Source organism: Phasianus colchicus, chromosome 4 (assembly GCF_987193195.1).
Source record: "Phasianus colchicus chromosome 4, bPhaCol1.hap1.1, whole genome shotgun sequence".
Taxonomy (NCBI): domain Eukaryota; kingdom Metazoa; phylum Chordata; class Aves; order Galliformes; family Phasianidae; genus Phasianus; species Phasianus colchicus.
In genome coordinates, this window is record NC_143439.1 from 63369909 (window position 1) to 63390165 (window position 20257).

The 20257-nt window shown below is 37.6% G+C and overlaps 1 protein-coding gene across 2 annotated transcripts in view; it reads right to left on the minus strand.

The window, feature by feature from the left end:
* RGS12 (regulator of G protein signaling 12) overlaps nt 1-20257 on the minus strand; it is an 80445-nt gene that overhangs the window by 31870 nt on the left and 28318 nt on the right. For both annotated transcript variants that reach the window (XM_031588322.2, XM_090139717.1), the window contains exons 4-5: nt 7397-7418; nt 133-302 (exon numbers count right to left, since the gene is read on the minus strand). In XM_031588322.2, coding sequence (XP_031444182.2) covers nt 133-302; nt 7397-7418 — 192 coding nt within the window. The remainder of the gene's footprint in view (nt 1-132; nt 303-7396; nt 7419-20257) is intronic.

Sequence of the window (20257 nt, forward strand, 5' to 3'; positions counted from 1 at the left end):
TTCAGATGATAACTACATAAGTCTCCTATTGCATGTCCTATGTAAGGACAGCATCATGAAAGTAAAAAGAACACGGAAAAATTACTGATATCAGGATGTCTGAAAAGCCTCATACTATCTTTCAAAGCTTACCGAAAAATACTTAACACCAACAGGATCCTGAAGAAGTCGCTCAAATGAAACTGCCCAGCTTGCAACTCTTCTTTCTCGAAGTCGTCGACAGCTCTGTACGCTGGGAAGACTCGCATTGCTACTGAGACTATTTTCACTGATGCAGTCTTTTAAATCAGTGCTATTCAGCTCTGTTACAAAACAAACAAAAACAAATTTGTCACAGTAATATTCACTTCTACACTCCTCTACAGCATGGTTTTCTTGATTTAATATACCCCCTTTGCAAGCTTTTGCTATAGCTTACTATCGTAAGGCAGTCTTCAAAATATTTCTCCCTGTTTCTCGCTCCTAAGGAGCACAGTCCTAGTTCATGGACAATCCTTCCTAATATTATCCAAGAAAGGCAGACCTCTAAGAATCCACCATCTGCCAGAAAGTGGACAAAAGCCTATCTGATAATAGGCGATAGCAACCCTTTCAACACTTCTCAATTGGTGGCCAAGGACTCTGTGAAGTGTTTCATGAAATTAAGAAATTTCTGTTAAAGGCTGAAAATTTAAGAAACAAGTCAGTTGAGGAAATTAATACCAGAGGAGACATAAAACCACAGATACTACATAGACTTGTAATAACTTTATGTATTAAACCAAAACAATCTTTGACCCAGTAAACAGAGTACACATGAAAAAAACTCTTAGAGAAGTAAGAGAAGCTCACACAGTGGAAAAGTGTAAGAGACAGCCCTTCTAAGTAAGAGAGAGAACTGCATACAACAGGATTTTATTCACAAGCTTGTCATTTATATATTGCAGGTCCTTTTACAAACTGCTGCTTCCATCTTTCAGTTTACACGAGTGTAAAATCAGTACAGAAGTACTCAGGGTTACTCACTTCATAAAGGTGGTCTGAGTTTTGATTAATTCTGGAAACACTGAACAAAGTCCTGAACAATCCTGTCTGATATAAAATGGGCCCTGCTCTGAGAAGAACACTGCACTGGAAACACGTCAAACAAATTAATCTGTGATGAAGGGATAAAAAAAAAAAGTAGAATTTAATTCTTGAAAAATAAGTAGTAATAGATATGGGAAAATAATATCCCCAAATAAAATAGATAATGTCCTCAATAATTCTATACCAAATGGAAAACAAATCTAAAGCTCACTACAAATTCAAGGGAACTAAATTCACAAGTGGTGAGAAATGGCCGATTCCTTACAGAGACATTTCTACTGTAGTTATTTTCCATAGTTAGTCATTCAGATAAAATAAAAGGAGTGATTTCACTCAAATTACTATTTTATAAGATCTCTCAAGAGCTCCTTTTTCTGCTGTATATTCAAGATGACTTCACATTTCCAAACTCTATGTTAAGAAACACAGTCATTCATAAAGACAGTTATAAAGACAAAATAAGTTCTGAAACTTCATTTTAAAATGTATTCTGTAGCTAACAAATATGTATTAAGATGTAAAATCTAACTACTACAATTTTCTGCAAGCAAAGTTTTTGTTTAAGAAAAATATAACAGAATGAATTAGATTAGGGGGAATGGAATGGATATATTCAACAAGGAAAATGTTTAAAAGCAATAATAATAATATAAGATCCACCAAATAATGCTAAGTTTCCTTATAACAAATATTTATTCACTTTTCCCTGTAAGACACATCAAAGAACATAATCGAGTCAACTGTTGGCCTCATTAGAGAATACCTGTCACCACAGTGAAACTATTGTGAAAGCAGCTAATGTGAATCTGAAGAGAATTACGACTAAATTTATTACCTGGGGTATTTTGCTTTAACTCTGCAGGTGGATGTGTTTTATTTTACAGTCCGGGATATAAATAGACACCCACTGCTGGAACAGTTTCAGATGTTGCTAAGCCCAGATACCGCCCCACTGCGAAAGGGTTCAATGCCCAGAGATCTCTAGTGATGAATGAGGAACATTTCCTAGGCACTCTCAGGTGAACTCAGAAAGGTAAACTCATCCCACATACCAAAGCGCTTAAACCTACGTGTCTGACAGAGGGAAATTAGGGTGTAGCCACAAGAAGTGCTCAATGGCAAGTCACAGGGCCTCAGGACTAGGAGGGACTGCAAAATGGTAGGCCTGGCAGTCACCAGAAGGTCAGCTTCTCCCTCCTCCAAGGGCAGCTGTTCCACAACCCTACGGCAGGGAAGAAGACCAAATTGCAATTACTGTCTGGGTGTTTACACCCGTCCCTGACTGCTAACTACCTCTAATTGCTAGCAGCTGCTTACTCCACTGGGTCAGAGTTGTACTTGCTATAAACTCTGCTGGCTTCTCATTCCTCTGATATGCTGCAGACTATGGAGATTCCATTAAAACAAACAAATCAAAGTAAGATGGCATTTTCAACAGGTTTGTGAGCTACTAGCACAGGCCCTCCGAAGTGTTAAAGCAGTGCTAAGGGCTTACTCATCCTCAGTAAGCTGCTTCTGTTCTGCTGGACTTGATCTAGCTCATTTGGGTTTTCCAGGAAGTACTATTAACCCTGACACTTGAAAAGAAAATGCAGTCACCTTGCTCTAAATGTGCATACAGATTTCTGCTGGAGTACCTGTTAACACCAAAACATACAGAACAAGAATATTTCCCAGAAAAAGGGCTGGTTATTCTTGTTTCATTAATTACACATATCAATAGCTGGAGTACAAACTATCACAGCACAGTGCAAGCGTACCGATGTATAATTTAGAATTGGAAGAAAAAAAAAAGAGCAGTTGGGGAAAACATCACCAACTATAACACTGGTACGTAATCTATCCAGGAGCGTATAAACTGTACTCCAGTTTCTCTCCCCTTGCAGAGGAATGTTTCCCATGTAAGACTTCAGCATCAGGTTTCCTGACTCACAGCTCCTCCATACCTAGTTACACACAGCCCACTTTGGAACAGAGGAATAATGACACTCTAACTGAGCCCTTTATTTCCCTTAGTGATCCAAAAGCCCCAGTTCCTCAAGCTCAAGCACTCTAACCACACAGCTGTGCAAAGCAGCCTACTTCTCCTTGTAAGGTATTTTAAAAATGAGGACTGGCTATTGGAAATATCAGGATGCCAAAGCAGGGTACTGTGAAAACCTTTACTCAGGAGCATGGAAAGCAGCACAGTGTTGAGGAAACTTCCCAAACACCTGCCTACCTCCTTTAAAAGAAGGCTACTTATTTAATCACCCTGAACCCAGGGAGCCTAAGTTTCTTCTTGTCCTATCTAAGAATTCTGAATCTAGCAAGGAATAATCACTCTCTGTGCAAACTCAGTTTCATTTATTATCTTGATCAAACACAGAGAATAGAATTGAGACAGGCTGCCTTCTAAAGACTATGTCTAACACCTTTTGTGTTTACACATGTTGTGGTTTTATTTAATTAACAAAAAAAAAAAAAGAAAAAGCATTATATAAGAAAATGCACATATTTCATCAAGAAGATCTTCAAAGTATTCAGGATAAGATGCTCTGAAGGTTTTTATCTAAGTTAATAGAAGCACTAAGAAAGAAAGCAGCTGAGGATGTTTTTGTAAGCATTTGTTCATAAGATCCATATGTATATTTTAACCTACAAATATATATTTTTAAATATACAGCTTGTATTGTGAGCAGCTCCACATCCTCCTCGTAATGATCTGAACATATACATTCAAGCAATGAAAGTATTCTGGTTAACCACTAAGTACATTACCTGGATAAAGCTGATAGGAACCACAGTGGTGCCACTTAATCAAATACTTCAAGGCATTCAGTGCAAGCCATCTTTCTGAATCCATACCAAGTTCAACTGTAATGTCCCGGAACCCATTGGGTGAAGGTTGCTCTTAGTGTCCAGCACATTGTTCCTCTGCAGCTTTGGGATAAGGGAAGCTAACACATTCTCCCCAACAATTCCTGGTAGCTTTTTACACCACTCGAAACAAATCGATTCTTTACCCTCATGGCTTCAAGCAGAGGAAACCAATAGTATACTTAACACTAAGCACTATAAAATGCTACATAAATAATTGAAAGAAAGGACCTTTGGCTACTGCTGCTAAAGGAACCTGAATTATTTATGCTACTGTGGAACACAGCTACAGCGTGCACTGCCACTGTGACTGAAAAATAAGTCATATACTTATTGGAGGAAATAATACTTCTGTTTACGGCATAAGCTGTAGTGGTTTGTTTTATTTTGGATTTTATGGTGGATTTTTTTGTGTTACCTTCGTTTGTCTTTCGCATTATTTATTATTCTACTCATCAGGAAACTTTCAAAAAATGCTTCAGAAAGCCTTCCATGCTAAAATTCTTTCTAGACGATGAATACTGAAAACAAAAATCAGCTGATAATAGAGCAAGTGGTATCTTAGTAAAAAGACATGCCTATAGTATCTGATATGCTTAGGCATGTGGAAATAATAGACTTCAGCATCATGGAACTCATCTCTGTAATAGCAAGGTAGAAGAACTTACTTAGAGATTCTTAATAGAGCTATTAAGATACCACCTGTCTGTCTGGGAGATGTATGATGAGGTACTTTTATTATAAGTCCTCTGACCTTAAGGTTTGCCTTTGTAAAGTGCTGTGTAGGTATCAATAGTGAAAACCAGAAATTAGCTGCAGACTAACAACTATCTCTGAGATGACACAATTCTCAAAACATCAGTTGCAGCCTTCATCCTGCGTCACTACGCTCCTTTCCTACAGCAGCAGCAATGGACAGTTTCCAAGTAGGGAAGTAGGAGAAATGTGCTAATTACATGTGATAATATAAAATAGTTTCCGCTCTTTTAAAGCATAGACGCTGTAATTGATCTACAGTGGTGATACGGGTGCTGAATTGTCTGCAATTCATTAAGCAAGTCACTTACAATTAAGAGCGGTGGCTGGTTAGCATCTCAGGAAGCACCACAAATTCAAGGAACCAAACCTTTTAAACGTTACATATTTTCACAGCCCAAGTGCACAGTTTTGGCTAACGACAACATCCCAGCCTTGTATGAGCTGAGTTACCATATAAAATAAATTTTCCAAGACGTAGATGGTTTCCAGTGCCTGTCTTTAATGTAATAAAATCCATGAGGCTTAATTGCCTTTGGAAAGAAAACATAAAGAGAGGTGTCATGCCTCCTACTATACCAAAAGGGTGCATATAAACAATGATTAGTATTTTTTAAACATAACTTTCCCTTCCCAGCCTAAAGCTTGACAACAGTATTTATACTATATGGATGTACAAACACTTATTCTAGGAAGGGAAGCATGTTGCTGCTACACTCGTCGTATGCAAGGTTACACAAGTGAAAATCCTCTAATCTACATGTGCTCCAAAATGTGTAAATCTGTGCACCTATAAATGAATTTGTAACAGTGGAGAAGATGGGAAAACTTTTCAGTGACATTCTCAACAAAAGTAAAGGTCTGAAAATGTAATTCAGACATGAATCAGAGCATTTTACTCAACAAAATGGATTTGGATTTTATTTCATTTCAGTTTTTTCTGGTTATATTCACTTCGGTTCTTATTTTTCCAACCCGTTTTCTTGGTATTTAAGCATTTACTCAGTATTATTTAACACATTTCAACTACTGCATTCTACATAAATTGTTGTCCCCCCACCCCTTGAGTATCATTTAAGTATGAAGAGCGAGTCCAAGTTAAAACTTCAGACCTAGCTGAAAAAACAGAAAGCACTACACAGAAAAGTGTGTATAAACTACTATCTGTTCTTTCTTCTCTGCAGCCTACGGGGCCCTTCAATTCCATGGCTTCACAAAATTGGAATTAATTGGGAAAACAAAGGTACCTATGGAATCAGAATGAAATACAACCAGCCACACTGAAAGAACTGAAAATCTTTAGAACAAGTTTTCACCTGGAAACATAAAAGGGTTGAAACAACTATCAGATGAGTACTATTACAGCAATCTCCAAGCTTGGGTAGGCTAAAAAAAGATGAATCAACTTTTTTGTCCCTTAGCACCTAGAATTTCATCCAAATACATGCAGAAACAAAAACGATGTGCTTCGTAATCTTTGATAACAAGAGGTAACATCTGGGGACAAAACAACATTTGTCCCACAGAATCAAAGGTAATGTTTCACAAATAGCAGAATAGAGAGTTACTATCTGTTTCATTCTGTTGCTATTTTGCAGATAAGACAAAACACATTACTGAGTCTATGTTCTCATCTGGACAGTACATCAGTAGACTTTGTCAATAGCAGAGGAGGAAAATACCTGACAAAGTCATCCAGCCATTGAAAAACGGCTCTACCAAAAAGACAAAAACAGTTATATTTATTAACTGGAATTTTAGTTTTGCAAGAAATCAGAAACTAAGACACAATGGAATTTTGTGAATATTACTGCTTCTTTTAAAATTACATTTGCATTTACTATAAAAAATATCCCTACCGTTCACAAAATCTCTTCATTTTTACAGAACTAATTAGAGCAACAGTTTGTCCCTTTTATATTTATGAAAATTGCCCTTTTAATGATGTCAAAGAATTCCAAACATAATCAAACAAATGTGAGTTTCCTTGCACAGTCAACTGAACCAAATCCTGCCATGCAAAAAACACCTCTTGTGCACTCTAAACTACGCATCTTGATTCCATGAAGAAGCATACTTAGACTGCTTCAATTGACTTCAAAGATTCAGAAAGATCATCTACTGTTGAACAAAGAGTGGCCGTTTCTTTAAAGCATTAAAGTCATTTTAAAATCAAACCAAACAAGCTAAGGTGATGCAAAGAGGAGTTTACTTCGAAGTTCTCTAGAACTTTATGCTCTGATCTTAGAAATACCATATTACTTACCCTCTTCTCATAATACATCATACTGCAAAAAAATTTCAGCCTTAATGCATGCACCAGCACAGCTTACAATTTAGTAGCTAGAGCATCTCTCCAACAGGCTATGTAAGGGACAATAAAATATAAAGATTTTATCTAACGTCCAATTACATGAAAGAATGCTAGCTCTGTCTCTTTATCACTATGAATTAAGAGTTCTAGTTATAATAAAAGTATGCATATATACAGATATGTGCCACAAAGAAAAACTATTCAAATAAATCAGTGAAAGTATGCAACCATAACCTTGCAACATTTTCACTGGCACAGTTCCCAAAGCAGTCACAGAGCTCTGCACCACTTTGGAATCACATCTTCTCATTTACTGCCTTATTTACCACATGCTTTGTTGCTTAATATGGAAAACTTGTTTCATTTTCATTATAAAAGTAAAAACAAGCTTCAGCTTACCTCCATCAGAGACAGTTGCTGACTGTAACAAGAAAGAGAAAAATAAGCGTTACTTAAGTTTCATGATATGTATTAGAAATTTCTGAGTTTCACGTATTATGTGAAGTGTTATCATTCTATGAACAGTAGACAATGCGAGAGGATGGAAATCTAAAGATATCAGCTGTTACCTTCTCACAGACATTTCCTCCTCATCATGAAAATCACCCAGGCCTTTAAACCACTGTCCTGGAACTTGATCCCACAAGTATTTACTTAATAATGTAAATTTCAACATCTTTTTCAGATTAATCAAGTTCATCTGTCAGTACATAGGAGAAAACTTGGAGATACCTTCCAAGTGACCCACAAAGACATCAGATGAAAATTTGACTGTGATATATGGAGATATGTGGGATGAAATTAAAATTTCAGATATTTCGGCAACCAAAAGATTGAAAACTTCCCCTTCTCATGACTTTTGACTTCCAGAGAGCCAAAAGGATGTAAGAATGGTTCCAGTAAGTTCAGTCTGAGGTAGAATTCCTCATCATCTCTAATAGTAATTTACACCAAATTTTCAAGGACAGTTAGACTTCTATTGAAATGTTGAAGTTTGGGTGTTTATCTACCCTAAACTTTCCAGCTTTGGTCACAAATTATATCAAGGCAGCAAACATTTGAAAAAACAGATAGGTAAAGGCTTCCCAAACACATAGTCCAGAGCTTCACTTCAATACCCAGCCGAGCAACAGATAGGAAGAACAGCTGATGTGTACACTGAAGTTTGTACTGATTTTCAATGGTTATTACAACTTATTACTTTAAATTAGAGAATCTTTCCTTGGTTATTTAGAGTGTCCTTGAGCCCTTAAAGAACTTCCTAAACAATTACAAATCAACTCTCCTATTTTGTACTGCTGTTTAAAGAGCTAGGAAAGAATGCCCTATGTATCTGCAACATTTCCAAGACAGAAAACATGCAGAAGAAAAAAAACAGGCATATAAACACAGCTCAGGAGAAATGCCATCTATCCATAATCTGTCTGAATTTGCCTGTCTCGGAACAAACATTCCCTCTCCCCCTCAGAATACAGAGAAACCCTCAGTAATCTTTAGAATAATCGTTTCTTCTCTCTTCTTTATCTTTTGTTTTGTATTTTGCCACAGAATTTCATACTGCTGCTGACAGGACCTGAAGAGCACTGCTGTAGCTCCATCATTCCCATAATCAGAGGATCTGATTTAGTTTTCAACACGTATTCTGGAATTTTCAAAGTCCAAACTGATCTGTAACTGTTATCATTGCTAGAGTGTCAGTTCAGATAAACAGATGCATTTTAAAAAGACAGTTCTCTTACACAGGAATGCTTCTGAATCTGTGAAGCATAATAACATTATAAAGGTATATCCAGATATCTAAAAAGCACTCATGTTTTGAGTACAGCCTTGCAAACATGTTATACATTCAGAAGCTGTAACTTAATTCATGTTTGTAATCTAGAAAATTTAATTTACATTACTGAATTCTATTATAAATATGACTGCCTCTATCCACATACTGTACAGTATATCTGATGAACAAAAAACTCCAACGTTTTTTCTTGAGCAATGAAGAAAAGGATGACTTAAGGTAAAGCAGTAGTATTGCTTTGCAGAAAAGACAGGGAAAAAAATCTTTCAAAACACATGTGTTTCAGAAATGGTTATTTACTTTGGCAGCTTCCAAGAATGTAGATAAAAGTGATTCTTCCTCGTGGTTGTGAAAGGTAAAAAGTAAAATTTATACGGTTCTCATTATAATAAAAGGAATATTTACACTGCTTTTGGAAAAAAAATGAGTGATTTAGCACAGAAACTCAAATATTACTGGAATGGTACCACTTAATTAAGTTCTATGGACAATGAGATGACAGAATTTTACCTCGATCCGTTTGGCCTGACTTAAGGCTCTGAGCCTTCTGCTCAGAACTGTGCCAGCCATGGATCGGCTTTAGTGTTTTGAAATGTTCATTTTAAATGTCATGAATCAATATCTTAAAATCTCTCTCAGTAGGGACTTATTAATACTCCAAAAAATTGCTCCTATAGGAATAACAGAAATTCTTCCCTAAACATCAACTGCCTTTTTCTGTGCTAATAAGACAGTTTGTATTCCCTTTGGCTTCGATGCATACCAAAAGCATAGCAGTTTTCTTAAGTAACATGCCCCTAAAATTATTCAGCAATTCTTAATCATTATCACTTTACATTTTTAGATCACAGAACAAGAATTATTATAAGAACGTTTCTATATATTCGTCTATATTTATGAAATTAATGCAGCTAATTTAAGAAAAACAGGTTGAAAACTTCATACTTACTCTGAATACTTAGAAATCTTAATTTAAAACTGTCAGTAACTGCATACTGTTCCCATTTAGACAAAGCAGTTTCTCTTCTAAACTGTTCAGCTGGAACTTGTCTAGATTTGTCCGCAGGTGTAAGTTGCAAGACCAGATTTTTTTTTAAATACTATGATGATCTCATTTTAAAAATTCAGTATCTGTTGGGGGATGGTTTTCATTCTTCAGTGCTCATGCTTAGCAGGCTCTTTAGGGCAAAATTTCACCTACTATAGATATGAAAGCTAATTTTTGGATGAAACCTAACACTCACCTGTTAGAAAACACAGCTTTTAAGAAGCTACAAACTATATGGTTCATGTACATGACCATTTCTGAAAGATGAGGAAAGACAGGGTGTGTAAAGGGATGTTAAGAAAGTTAAAAAAAAAAGTCTTTTGTTTCAAATGACAGGACATACCTGTATACATTTTGTCAGTGTATTTATGAACTATCACTCAGAGATAAAATCTGAATTGTAATCAACCCTCAAATCTCTCACAACCAGATAAGAACTGAAATTAGTTCTTCAAAGTGTCAGACTGGCTCAGGAAAAAAGCCCATGGTATATCCCAATGGTATGTGCCAGGAGTATAAACACCGAAATTTCAAAACTAAGTTTAGGAGAAATAAAATATCTTTCAGTATCTCTCCTGCCACAAGCCGTGCTTGCTCCTCCAGCTGGATGAGCTGCTCAGATGCACGGACACCAAAGGAGGAGGATGTGAACTCTCCCCTAGACTTCAGGGCAAGGTCTTGATCCCTGCAACCCAGGCGAGGAGCTCGGTGCCAGGGCAACAAACTGAGCAACAGCTTCCCAAGCAGTTATCATACACCATAGAAAATGCTTTAGGTCTCCGAAACTGGCAAATGTTTCAGCATATGCTAGATAGTATAAACTTCTGATTAAGAAAAAAGCATGTAAAATTTCTCTTTGTATCACCTCTCTTTGGTAGGTGGAAAAACCAGAAGGGCCCATGAGGTTTTTAATGTCATGTTCAGGATCTGCTTGCAATGCATCTGAAGGAGGATTAGCTTATAATAATTAGCAGGGGGAAGACTACATGCTATCTCGCGCCCACAACAGGGAAGAAATGCAGAGAGGGCATAAAGGAGAAAGCAATTTTAAAGGCTGATGCAGCCTGTAGCTTTCGTGGTCTGCAGCCTGCCAGATGGGTGCATAATGCCAATTTGATGGCATCTGTCCCTTGGCACAAACTCTCATCCAGGAAATCGACAGGAACCCGAGGAACATCCCCTTTTACGTGGATTAGGTAATTAACTAATTACCGTCAAAGTCTGCCATAAAACCATGGTGCAGAAAAGCAAAACATATTCTTTCCATATCTCAGACACTGCTAAGAACAAATAAACCTGTGTGCAAACATTCTGCAGGTAACTCAATGCCAAATGTCCTTTTTCACCTTCTCAAGATTCGTCACTCAAGTCGATAGTCATGCTCAAGTGCTCCAGGAGAACAAAGGGAACGATGAGGGTACTGGGAGGGGTGACACATCCTAGGAAATGCCAGGCCTTAATAACAAAATGGAGCAATATGAAATCATCTCCTTTAATAGAATGTGAGTGAGTGTCTTCCTCATGTATTTCAAACTATTCCTGAGATGCATTGGGGTGAAATCTATAAACAGAGCAAAAAAAAATTGCTCTCTTCTACTACAGCAATGACAAAATCGCAGACTAAACAGAAATATCTATTTCTTTCCTGAGTATCCAAAAAGATTCAAAGAAAAGAAGATTAGAAGTGACCTCTCTCTGCCCTTCCTACAGCACTCTTACTTCCAATACAGGCAGTGGCATCTTGCAGCATTCAGAGTTCCCTGCCTGCTGCATTTGGAGTCTGTGAGAGTTGCTGATTACAGTATTACACTCACAATCTTTTCCGAAGTCCCCTCTAATTTAGCCTTTCAGCTCAGAATAGCTTACCTAGCTCCACCAACTTTCTAAACAGATTTCTCATATGAGTTCAAAAGACAAAATAAGTTTGAGAAACTCACTGTACTCTTTAGGAGATGAAGCACTGAAGGTTTACAGACTCTGTAGGAGCAGCCAACTTTCAAACACTTTGTCACTTAGTTCTGGAGAGCCTATCACTTGCATCCAGCTTCGTTCAAACCCCTCATTAAATCACCCAAGGCAACTTCTCTTTCTGCCAAGTAAGGAATTACGAGCTGGTTCCTAGATCTCAAGGCATACTACTCCAGGACTTGCACTGCATATGTGTATTTTTATCCTTTTAAATGCACTATAGCATTAACATTGTTAATGCAAATGCCATGACCTCTGATGATCTCTGGGAGGAGAATCATGCCTCAAAATATAGTTAATATTGTCCTAATGTTTGAAATCAAAAACAAAGCCATATTACTTATAGATTACTCATACATTCTCCATCCAATAAATATCTCACATATGTATCTTACCTAAACATTGTGTAATACCATTTTTATCCTCAGTTGAAAATGTTACTGTAATTAATGTAATTATACTGAATTTTATGAAAATGAAGCCCCTTCACAATGTCTCTTGAAGGAGAACTCTTACATAATTTGTCTTTTCAACCGTCTCTCGTGAAAAAAAGGGCACTTATAATAGCTAATATAAAAGTATTACAGATGTAAGAATTCTCAAGGAAAAAAAATACTATTGCACATTTGGATCTATAGAAATGACATCTGAACAGTAAATGACACGACATTTGGAATTCCTTTAGGAAAAAAATATTCAACTTTTCTACCCCAAACAAAGCCAATCTTATTACATATAAACACAGTGGCTTAAATGCCAAGCCATCCTTAAAATTATTTTTATAAAGATATAAACATATATACAGTTTTACCTACACATATAATACTGACATACTGGCACAGAAAGCATGCACAAAATACACTGCACAGAACTGAAAAGAATAGGCACAGATTAGAAACTTATTGATCTTTTAGCTTTATACGTCCTGGGCACAGTTCATAAATAAACCTCCAAATGCGACTGTTAGCTGGTACAGTAAGGTTTCCCTTTACTCTTCTATGACAATAAAATCAAATGTCTGCATTTAGGAAGGAATTTTAACTCCAGTACTTTAAAGTAATGAAGCTATAAGGCAAAACAAAAAGCATGCTGGAGCTGATAACATTCTTCTCAGTTTTCTTGCCAATAACAATAGCTTCTTCTAATTTCTCACTGCAAGGATGCCTTGCCTTAGCTAAATATAATTCATATCACTTACCCGCTCTTCATAAGAAACAGCAGTTATTTTTCCTAACAGTACTCTTCCTAAATTCATCTTCACTTAATATGGAAAAAGCATTTCCTTAGCAAATCGGCTTTGCAAAGATTAAGCTAAAAAATTCAGCCCTATTCCATGCCTGTACACGCCAGTAAAGTTTAAAGGCATTTCGTATGAAGTTCTATTTTACTCCCTTTATGTTACCCATAGCAACAGGCCAATGCAGGAAGCTGTGGTTCGTCAGGGATTCAGATTAGATCTCAATTATCTCTCCTGAGAAACACTGGATCGTTTTATATAAATCAAGACAATTGTATTTTAAAGCGCTTCCTATAAGTTGAACGTGCGATGGTCCTGTGCTCAGTAAAAGATTTCCAAAGCAGTTTCCAGCAGAACATCAGTTAATTGCCATAACATTAGTTATAGAAACATTTACATTGTAAACCCCTATTTTCAGAGGTTTACATCATGCGAGCCAGATTAAAGTAAGACCTTGAACGGTCTCTTCTGCTCAATTTTTCAGCAGTTAACACTGTAAATCGCAGGTAAAAATCCACAGCACAAGGAAACTTGGCATACTCAGCTAAAGCTAGGTGCAGCCTCTTGTCCCTAAAGACAAAATCCTCCTTGCAGAAACCAACTGATACTCTCCCTTCCCTCTTTGCTACTCCAGCCTGTGCTTTCCTGATGTCAAGGCAGCTCTGTGCACAGCGCCCTAGGAACAGAGAGCAAAATCAGCTGCTTGTCATGCAAGAGGGAAGTGCTCTTCACTTGCCTGTGGTAGTAGTGGCTTCAAGAGACTGTATATGGAAAAAGCAGAACGTCATGAAGTTTGTTGCCATTCTCAAGTAAATAGTGGTAGTACCTGAAGCACTGCGTTTTGTTACTTTTGAAGCAACCAGAATAGAAGTTTTGCTAAAAACAAAAACCAGAATTACAAACTGAAAATGATTAGTGAGCATTTTTACTATTGTTATGTTTTGGGGATGTCCTGACAAGATGGACTTACAAGCAGTACTGTAGGAAAGAGGGATCTCCTCCATTTTCAACACAGCATGTGGAATCCCCCACATCCATCTAGTTCCAAGTTCCCCTAATCTGTAGCTTGCTCTGAAACTATTGCCTCCTATTTCGTTCCCTGAAAATGGCAGAAGCTATGAAGAGCACAATAACACAACTGGATACAGCAAATTCTCAGCTACAAAACACACTTTTTCTCAAATAGTCACCATCATTAGCTAGGAATTTTCACTGGTGATGATAAAGAGCCTGCATGCTGCACTCATAAAAGTCTGTTCCAGTGGAGATGACCACTGCAGTCACTGCTGAAATGCATCACATCCACTGTTTGGTCTTCATAAATGCTCAGCAAGTGCCTATGAGTATCAATGGGGGTCATTTTTTCTGCATGGAAGAATTCAGTTCCACACTTTTCTCTCACATGCACTTCCATGTCAGATGTCATTTTGTCAGTGTCCCTCCGCTGCCATCTGTCACACAGCAAGAACACATTGCTATGAATATTGGTGGGAAAGTTCAACCTCTACTGCCATCCCATCAACACCCACCTCTGATGTCATGGGCCAATATCACAAAATAGGAGGCGTTATTTCTGGAGCAGCCTTAGTATAAATTAAATATGAAGATGGGAAATGATACAGAGAGAGGCAAAAAAGTTTCAACAATTCAGCATGGGCACTCTTAGCTAACAGAGCAACTCAACCTTACAGATTTAATTCAGAGTGAGCAGGGAAGAAATTCAAGCTAATTACAGATGAAAATGGAAGAATCGTGATTTAACAGGCATTCTTGAGACACAATAATTTGCTGCAATGGACAAAGTTCATTTTATGAGTGATTATGAGTCTCAATAGGCACAATGCTGCATTTCAAAATGCTGTCTTCCACATGTGTTTAATGCCATGAAGAAATGCAACAGAAACAAATGGGGAGGTTGATAGGAAGGAATACATTCTATAAAATATAACATTATTTTTGGACTTATGAAGCAAATTCCCTAGCAGATTTTCAGAGTAGAACAGCTTTACTTCTTCAATAAGTGTTAAAAATTATAATTTTATAATGAAAACAGGCCAAATTGAACTGTTTAAATGCTGCATGTTGCTTGACACTAAAGCAAGTAGGCTGGAGAGTGTATTTTCATTGTCAATACCTTCAATAACCAGATCATATTGACATTGCACATAGGCAGTGAGTACCTGACAGTAATCCTCACATGAGGTAAGTAAAAAGCACAAAGGGGTCAAAAGGCCTGGAGAGCTGTCCTGTGAACATCCCCCTCTGGGGCATCACAGAACAGGATTTTAATTGACAGTGTTTAGTTAATCTACCTAAGTCCTATAGGAATCTCCTACAAAACCCAAATGTCCCAGCACGGTTTTGCCAGGTGTAGTTCTTCCCCACAAGAACATTAGAATGACTGGGGGGGGAGGAGGAGGACCACATGTGAGCAATTAAATGCAGCATCAAGGTCAGCACTGCACCAGAGTTAGCATTGCACCAGAGCCCCAAGGTGGCACAGGGCTGGGAGCACCGTGTGTGGGCAATGCTCTGTACATCCTATGCTCCCGCACTTGGTGTTACAAAGCCAATAATCCCTTCATTTACAAACCTCTTGTAGATTTTATTCCCCTGAACTGAGCACTGCATGCCCAATTTTTTCATGCAGTGACTCTACTAGCGCTGAAGATAAACTCTGCCAATTAGATGACATCAATTAATGATAGTGGCAATTAAATGCTATGTGAATCTGAAAGCCCTTGGAAAAAAAAATTCTTTTCCCTCTGTATTTTCATAGACTATTTTTGTAGCTGCCAGATTGAAAACCAGGCAGACAACTCCAAGTTCAAAGGTCCAAAGCAGAAGGAATTCTAATTTGCAAAGCTATTAATGGAAAGTGTTAAATGATGGCACAAGAGCTTTAAAAAACCTATTCAGATACACCAAAGGTGACATTTGTAAACCCACATCCATCTGTTTAGAAGCTAAACTGTGGGAAGGGGTAGCAGCCCCAGATATGGCTGATCTGTTCTTCTCTTCCACCCTCCCTCCACTTTCTGCTCTTATTTTCTTTTGTGCTCTTGTTTTCAGAGAAGAAAAGGCACAAGAGAAAGATAGAATGGCAGGAAGCCTGGATAAGTTTTAACTTGTCAAAAGATGAATAGGATTTAATATATCCATTACTTCTAAAAGAAAAAACACAAACACACACACAAAAAAATACAAGGCAGCTAGAGAGAGGTAATCCTCTGGATGAACTCTTGGTAACACAAATTCCTAAAGTATATCTAACATTGGCAGAATGATCCTCAAAAATCTTAAATCTCATCAAGTATTTCTTTTTTTTTTTTTTCTTTTTTTTGCCCCACATTAAATAAAATGGCAACTACCTGTATGAAAAGCCAGGCAAAAGAATTGTTAAGAACACAATTTAGCCCACCAAAGTGAGTTTCCGAAAGCAGGAGAATCACAACCTATCTACAAACAGAGCAAACGGTTCTGTAGAACAGATGTTTTTCTAATTCTCCAAAATTTCTGTAATTTGTCCAGATGTATTTTTGCAGAGGATTTGTCAGCTACTCAGCAGTAAACAGACCATATAAGTGCTAATAATTAAAAGCGGGAAGATTCTCATGTTTACAAGAATGTGGTTTCCTCCTATCAGTTTTAAAGATGAAAGTCTTTCGTATTCCAGGATTATATTAAGGAAAAACATTTTCAAACTATTTGGAATGCACTCGTTTATAAATAACTGAAATAGAAGCAAGGCTTCCAATAATACAATAAATTCAGCACAGACTGCATGCAAACGGCTGTCCCGAGTGCCCCCTGCTGTCCAATGCCATTCCGAGCCCAATGTACATCTCAAGCTGCTCGAGAAGATTTGCCATCCCAAAATCCCCCCTAAAAATAAAGAATTGATTCTGCAAATTGTATTTTACACTTTGAAATACGACTCTGCAGAGCCTGACTGCAACCAGATAATAAAACGTACACTTTTTCACAGTCCTTTTTGAAACATCACCATTTCTTTCCTTTCTTTCAACAGCAGTTTAAGACATCTGTATTTCCTCCACTAAAGCAAACATGCAGCAACAGCATGCGTAACTTGCACGTCCAGATGGAAGCTGAATTTGCAGCCTAATAGTAAATTAAAGTTAAATCACATAATAAGAAGGATATGATTAAGTGACAGATCGCTAAGACACATTAAGTTGCTTCTCAATTTCCTACTACTGCAGATTGAGCCTCAAATAGTCAATACATTTGGGGAAAATCAATGCAAAACCGAACAGGCAAACAACTTACTTTTAATTAAACAGTGCATACGCATCTTTGATATTATATCTAGGACTGCAACTCACAAAATATGGTTTCTAAGCAATAAAAAGATAAAAATTGAGCTGGAGGGTCTGCAACCCAAAAAATCTCTATTCGATATATACTTTTCATTTACTTTAATAACTCATACCATCTGGATTCTGTTTTATTGGATAAAAATCCAGCTGGAACAGAAATCAGTTTAGCTGCACACCTTAAAAACCCACCGTAACGATGAGAAGGTAACAAAACTCTCACACAACATTCTTACTTTCTGGAAACACATGTACAAGCATAGTGAAAATTAAACGACAGAGTTATTAAAAACTTAATTAAAGAAATATCTGAATACTCAGTATATTCACTCCACATTGTAAAAACAATATAATGTCACTCAAAACATGGCTATAAAGATGGTATATTCTTAATTTCATAATAGAGGTTATATAGAAGTTAACTTAAATACTTATACTTACAAACTTTGTCTTTAAAAACTCATTGACTCCTTAGAAGCATAATTTATCGTATTTCACTGCAAGATTTCTTAGCTCAGAAGGCTACTCATTAAACCATATTCCTGTTTTCTGTTCTCTTTAGATAAACAAAACTTTATACTTACAGACACTTGACTATCAGTAAAAGTTTTCTCCATGTATAAATAGTTTAATAGTTCATCGTTAAGAAACAGTCCCTTCAACTTTATTATTTAGCTCTTTCTGAACACATATTTACTTCTTCCAGAGTCCAGTCATAAAATGAGGCTTCTCTGTGTGTTGCCCTATCAACACCTCTCCCATTCTCCTCCTCCCCAGCACATTCTCCGCCCTCAGCCCGAGTTCTGTATCTTCTCATCAAGAGGCACAGGCAGCTTTTAGCATGTTGTTTAGGCAGGTCCTATGGAACAAGAAAGCTTCTCAAAAGGCAAGAGCGTGCTGCTGAGGAGACTGCTAATGTAAAATGCATTCGGAAAAGGCCTAGAGGATTCGGTCCTTAACATTTGCCCAAACTTGTTTAAGCGTTGAGTAAACCTCATTTTCGTCTCCAAATTATCTTCAGTTTTAATACATTCCCCTTTGATGAGTAAATTTTCCAAATGAACGGAATGAATCAATCCCTATTAAAAACACTCAAAATATCATCTAAAATTATTTTTTCTCTTAAAGAAGAACAGTTAAACTTGTAAGACGTGCAGCAATTTTCTTCCAGTTGCCGGCATGTAAGTGCACGCCTCTGTATGATTACAATCACATGTATGCACATTTTGCAACCTATCTCATCCTACCCAAATGCTCCATGTTCCTCTGAGTAAGCAGGGCACTGCCAGTTACACAGCTCTCTTTCTGAACAAAACACAGTTCTCATTCCTCTTCAATACCACACCTACTCTCCAGACACGCCAGCAATAACTATGTGCCTTCAAAAAGAACTCTGCACACACTTTCTGGCCAACAAATCATGCTTAATACTATGCTTTTAGAGTACTCTGATCTAAACAGAAGTAGAAACAGGGATTTTTTTATTTTTTTTTTTGAGTTTCAAAAGAACAGATCAAATGATGAACTAATATTAGGTAAAGATCTGGAAGGAGCTCCCCACGTGATTCCTTTTCTTTAAACTTCACTGGACCGATGAATCCATGAGGACAGTGGAAATTAGCTAAAATCCCAGCAGTTTAAGCAGTAAATGCAATCAGAATCAGTTCACAGAAGGGAACAGTACTCTCATTTGCACCATATCTATTCTGTGACTATGTTCTAGAAATGCCAGTTCAGTTCATTCCGTAAGACCTTAACTCATTCAATTAAGACAATCCAAGCCTCAGAGAGCAAAAATCCTTCCTCATCCCTATTGGCATGTGACATGACAGTGACACAGCAGGTGACAAAGTGCAGCAGAGGAAGGGCAGTAAAATGAATCAAAGCAGTCATCTGGCTCCTTATTCCCTCCAGAAATTATATGAGCAATCCATTCTGCAGCAGGAAAGCTGTTAGAGCTCTCTCCCTCAGAAAGCAGATGCTGCAGAGAGTTGTAATACAGCAGTGTGTGCTCCTGCAGCCCACTGCAGTTATGCTGCACTGGCAAATGATGCTTCAGCAGTAAGTCCTTTCCTTCACAAACAACAGGTTTGCACTGCCTGAGGGGTGACACAGCTTTCTGCACCTCAAGAACAATCCACAATCCCAGACTTAAAGAAGCAATGTCCATTCCTGAACTTGGCAATCTAGAAATGGCCCCATCAGTTCCAAGCATGTGTTTACCAAACCCGATATTCAATTTCCAAGGGCAGCCACAGGTGGATGCACAGTGACAAGTAGCACAGGCCAAGAGATATTTCTTGACTACATTCTCCCAGACTTCAGGTATTTTTAGTTCAGATTTCCTGAACCTGGTGTGGCTTGTCTCCTTCATAATCCCCAGTAAGTCTCTTTTCCAAATATTTGTCCATTTTCCCCCACAGACATGCAAATTTCTTGCATCCACAGCACTCAGTGGCAAGGTGTTCCACAGATCTCCTTGCCTGCTACATGAACAGTTCCTTGGTTAGTTTTGTTCCTGGCTTCAGCTACCCACAATTAATGGCGCTGAAGGAGGCTTCAAGCAGTCAATCCCAGTTGTATTTTATGTGCCACCCACAATTCTGTACTCATAACACCTTCCTGAAACTTTTCCACTTCTAATACATTATAACATTTTGAAATAAAGAAACCAGAACACAATTTTCAAGTTGGCAAAAAAGTGTGAGCAAATCACAATATTTACACAGTAGAGTGTATGGTTCATGCGTATGGAAAATGTGGTTCATTTTCCTCTGATACTTCCCCAATAATTCATAACACAGGATTTTCTGGTTTATTGACTGTGTACAGAGCCGATACTTTCATACAACTGTCCCTTATAATGCAAAGACCACAC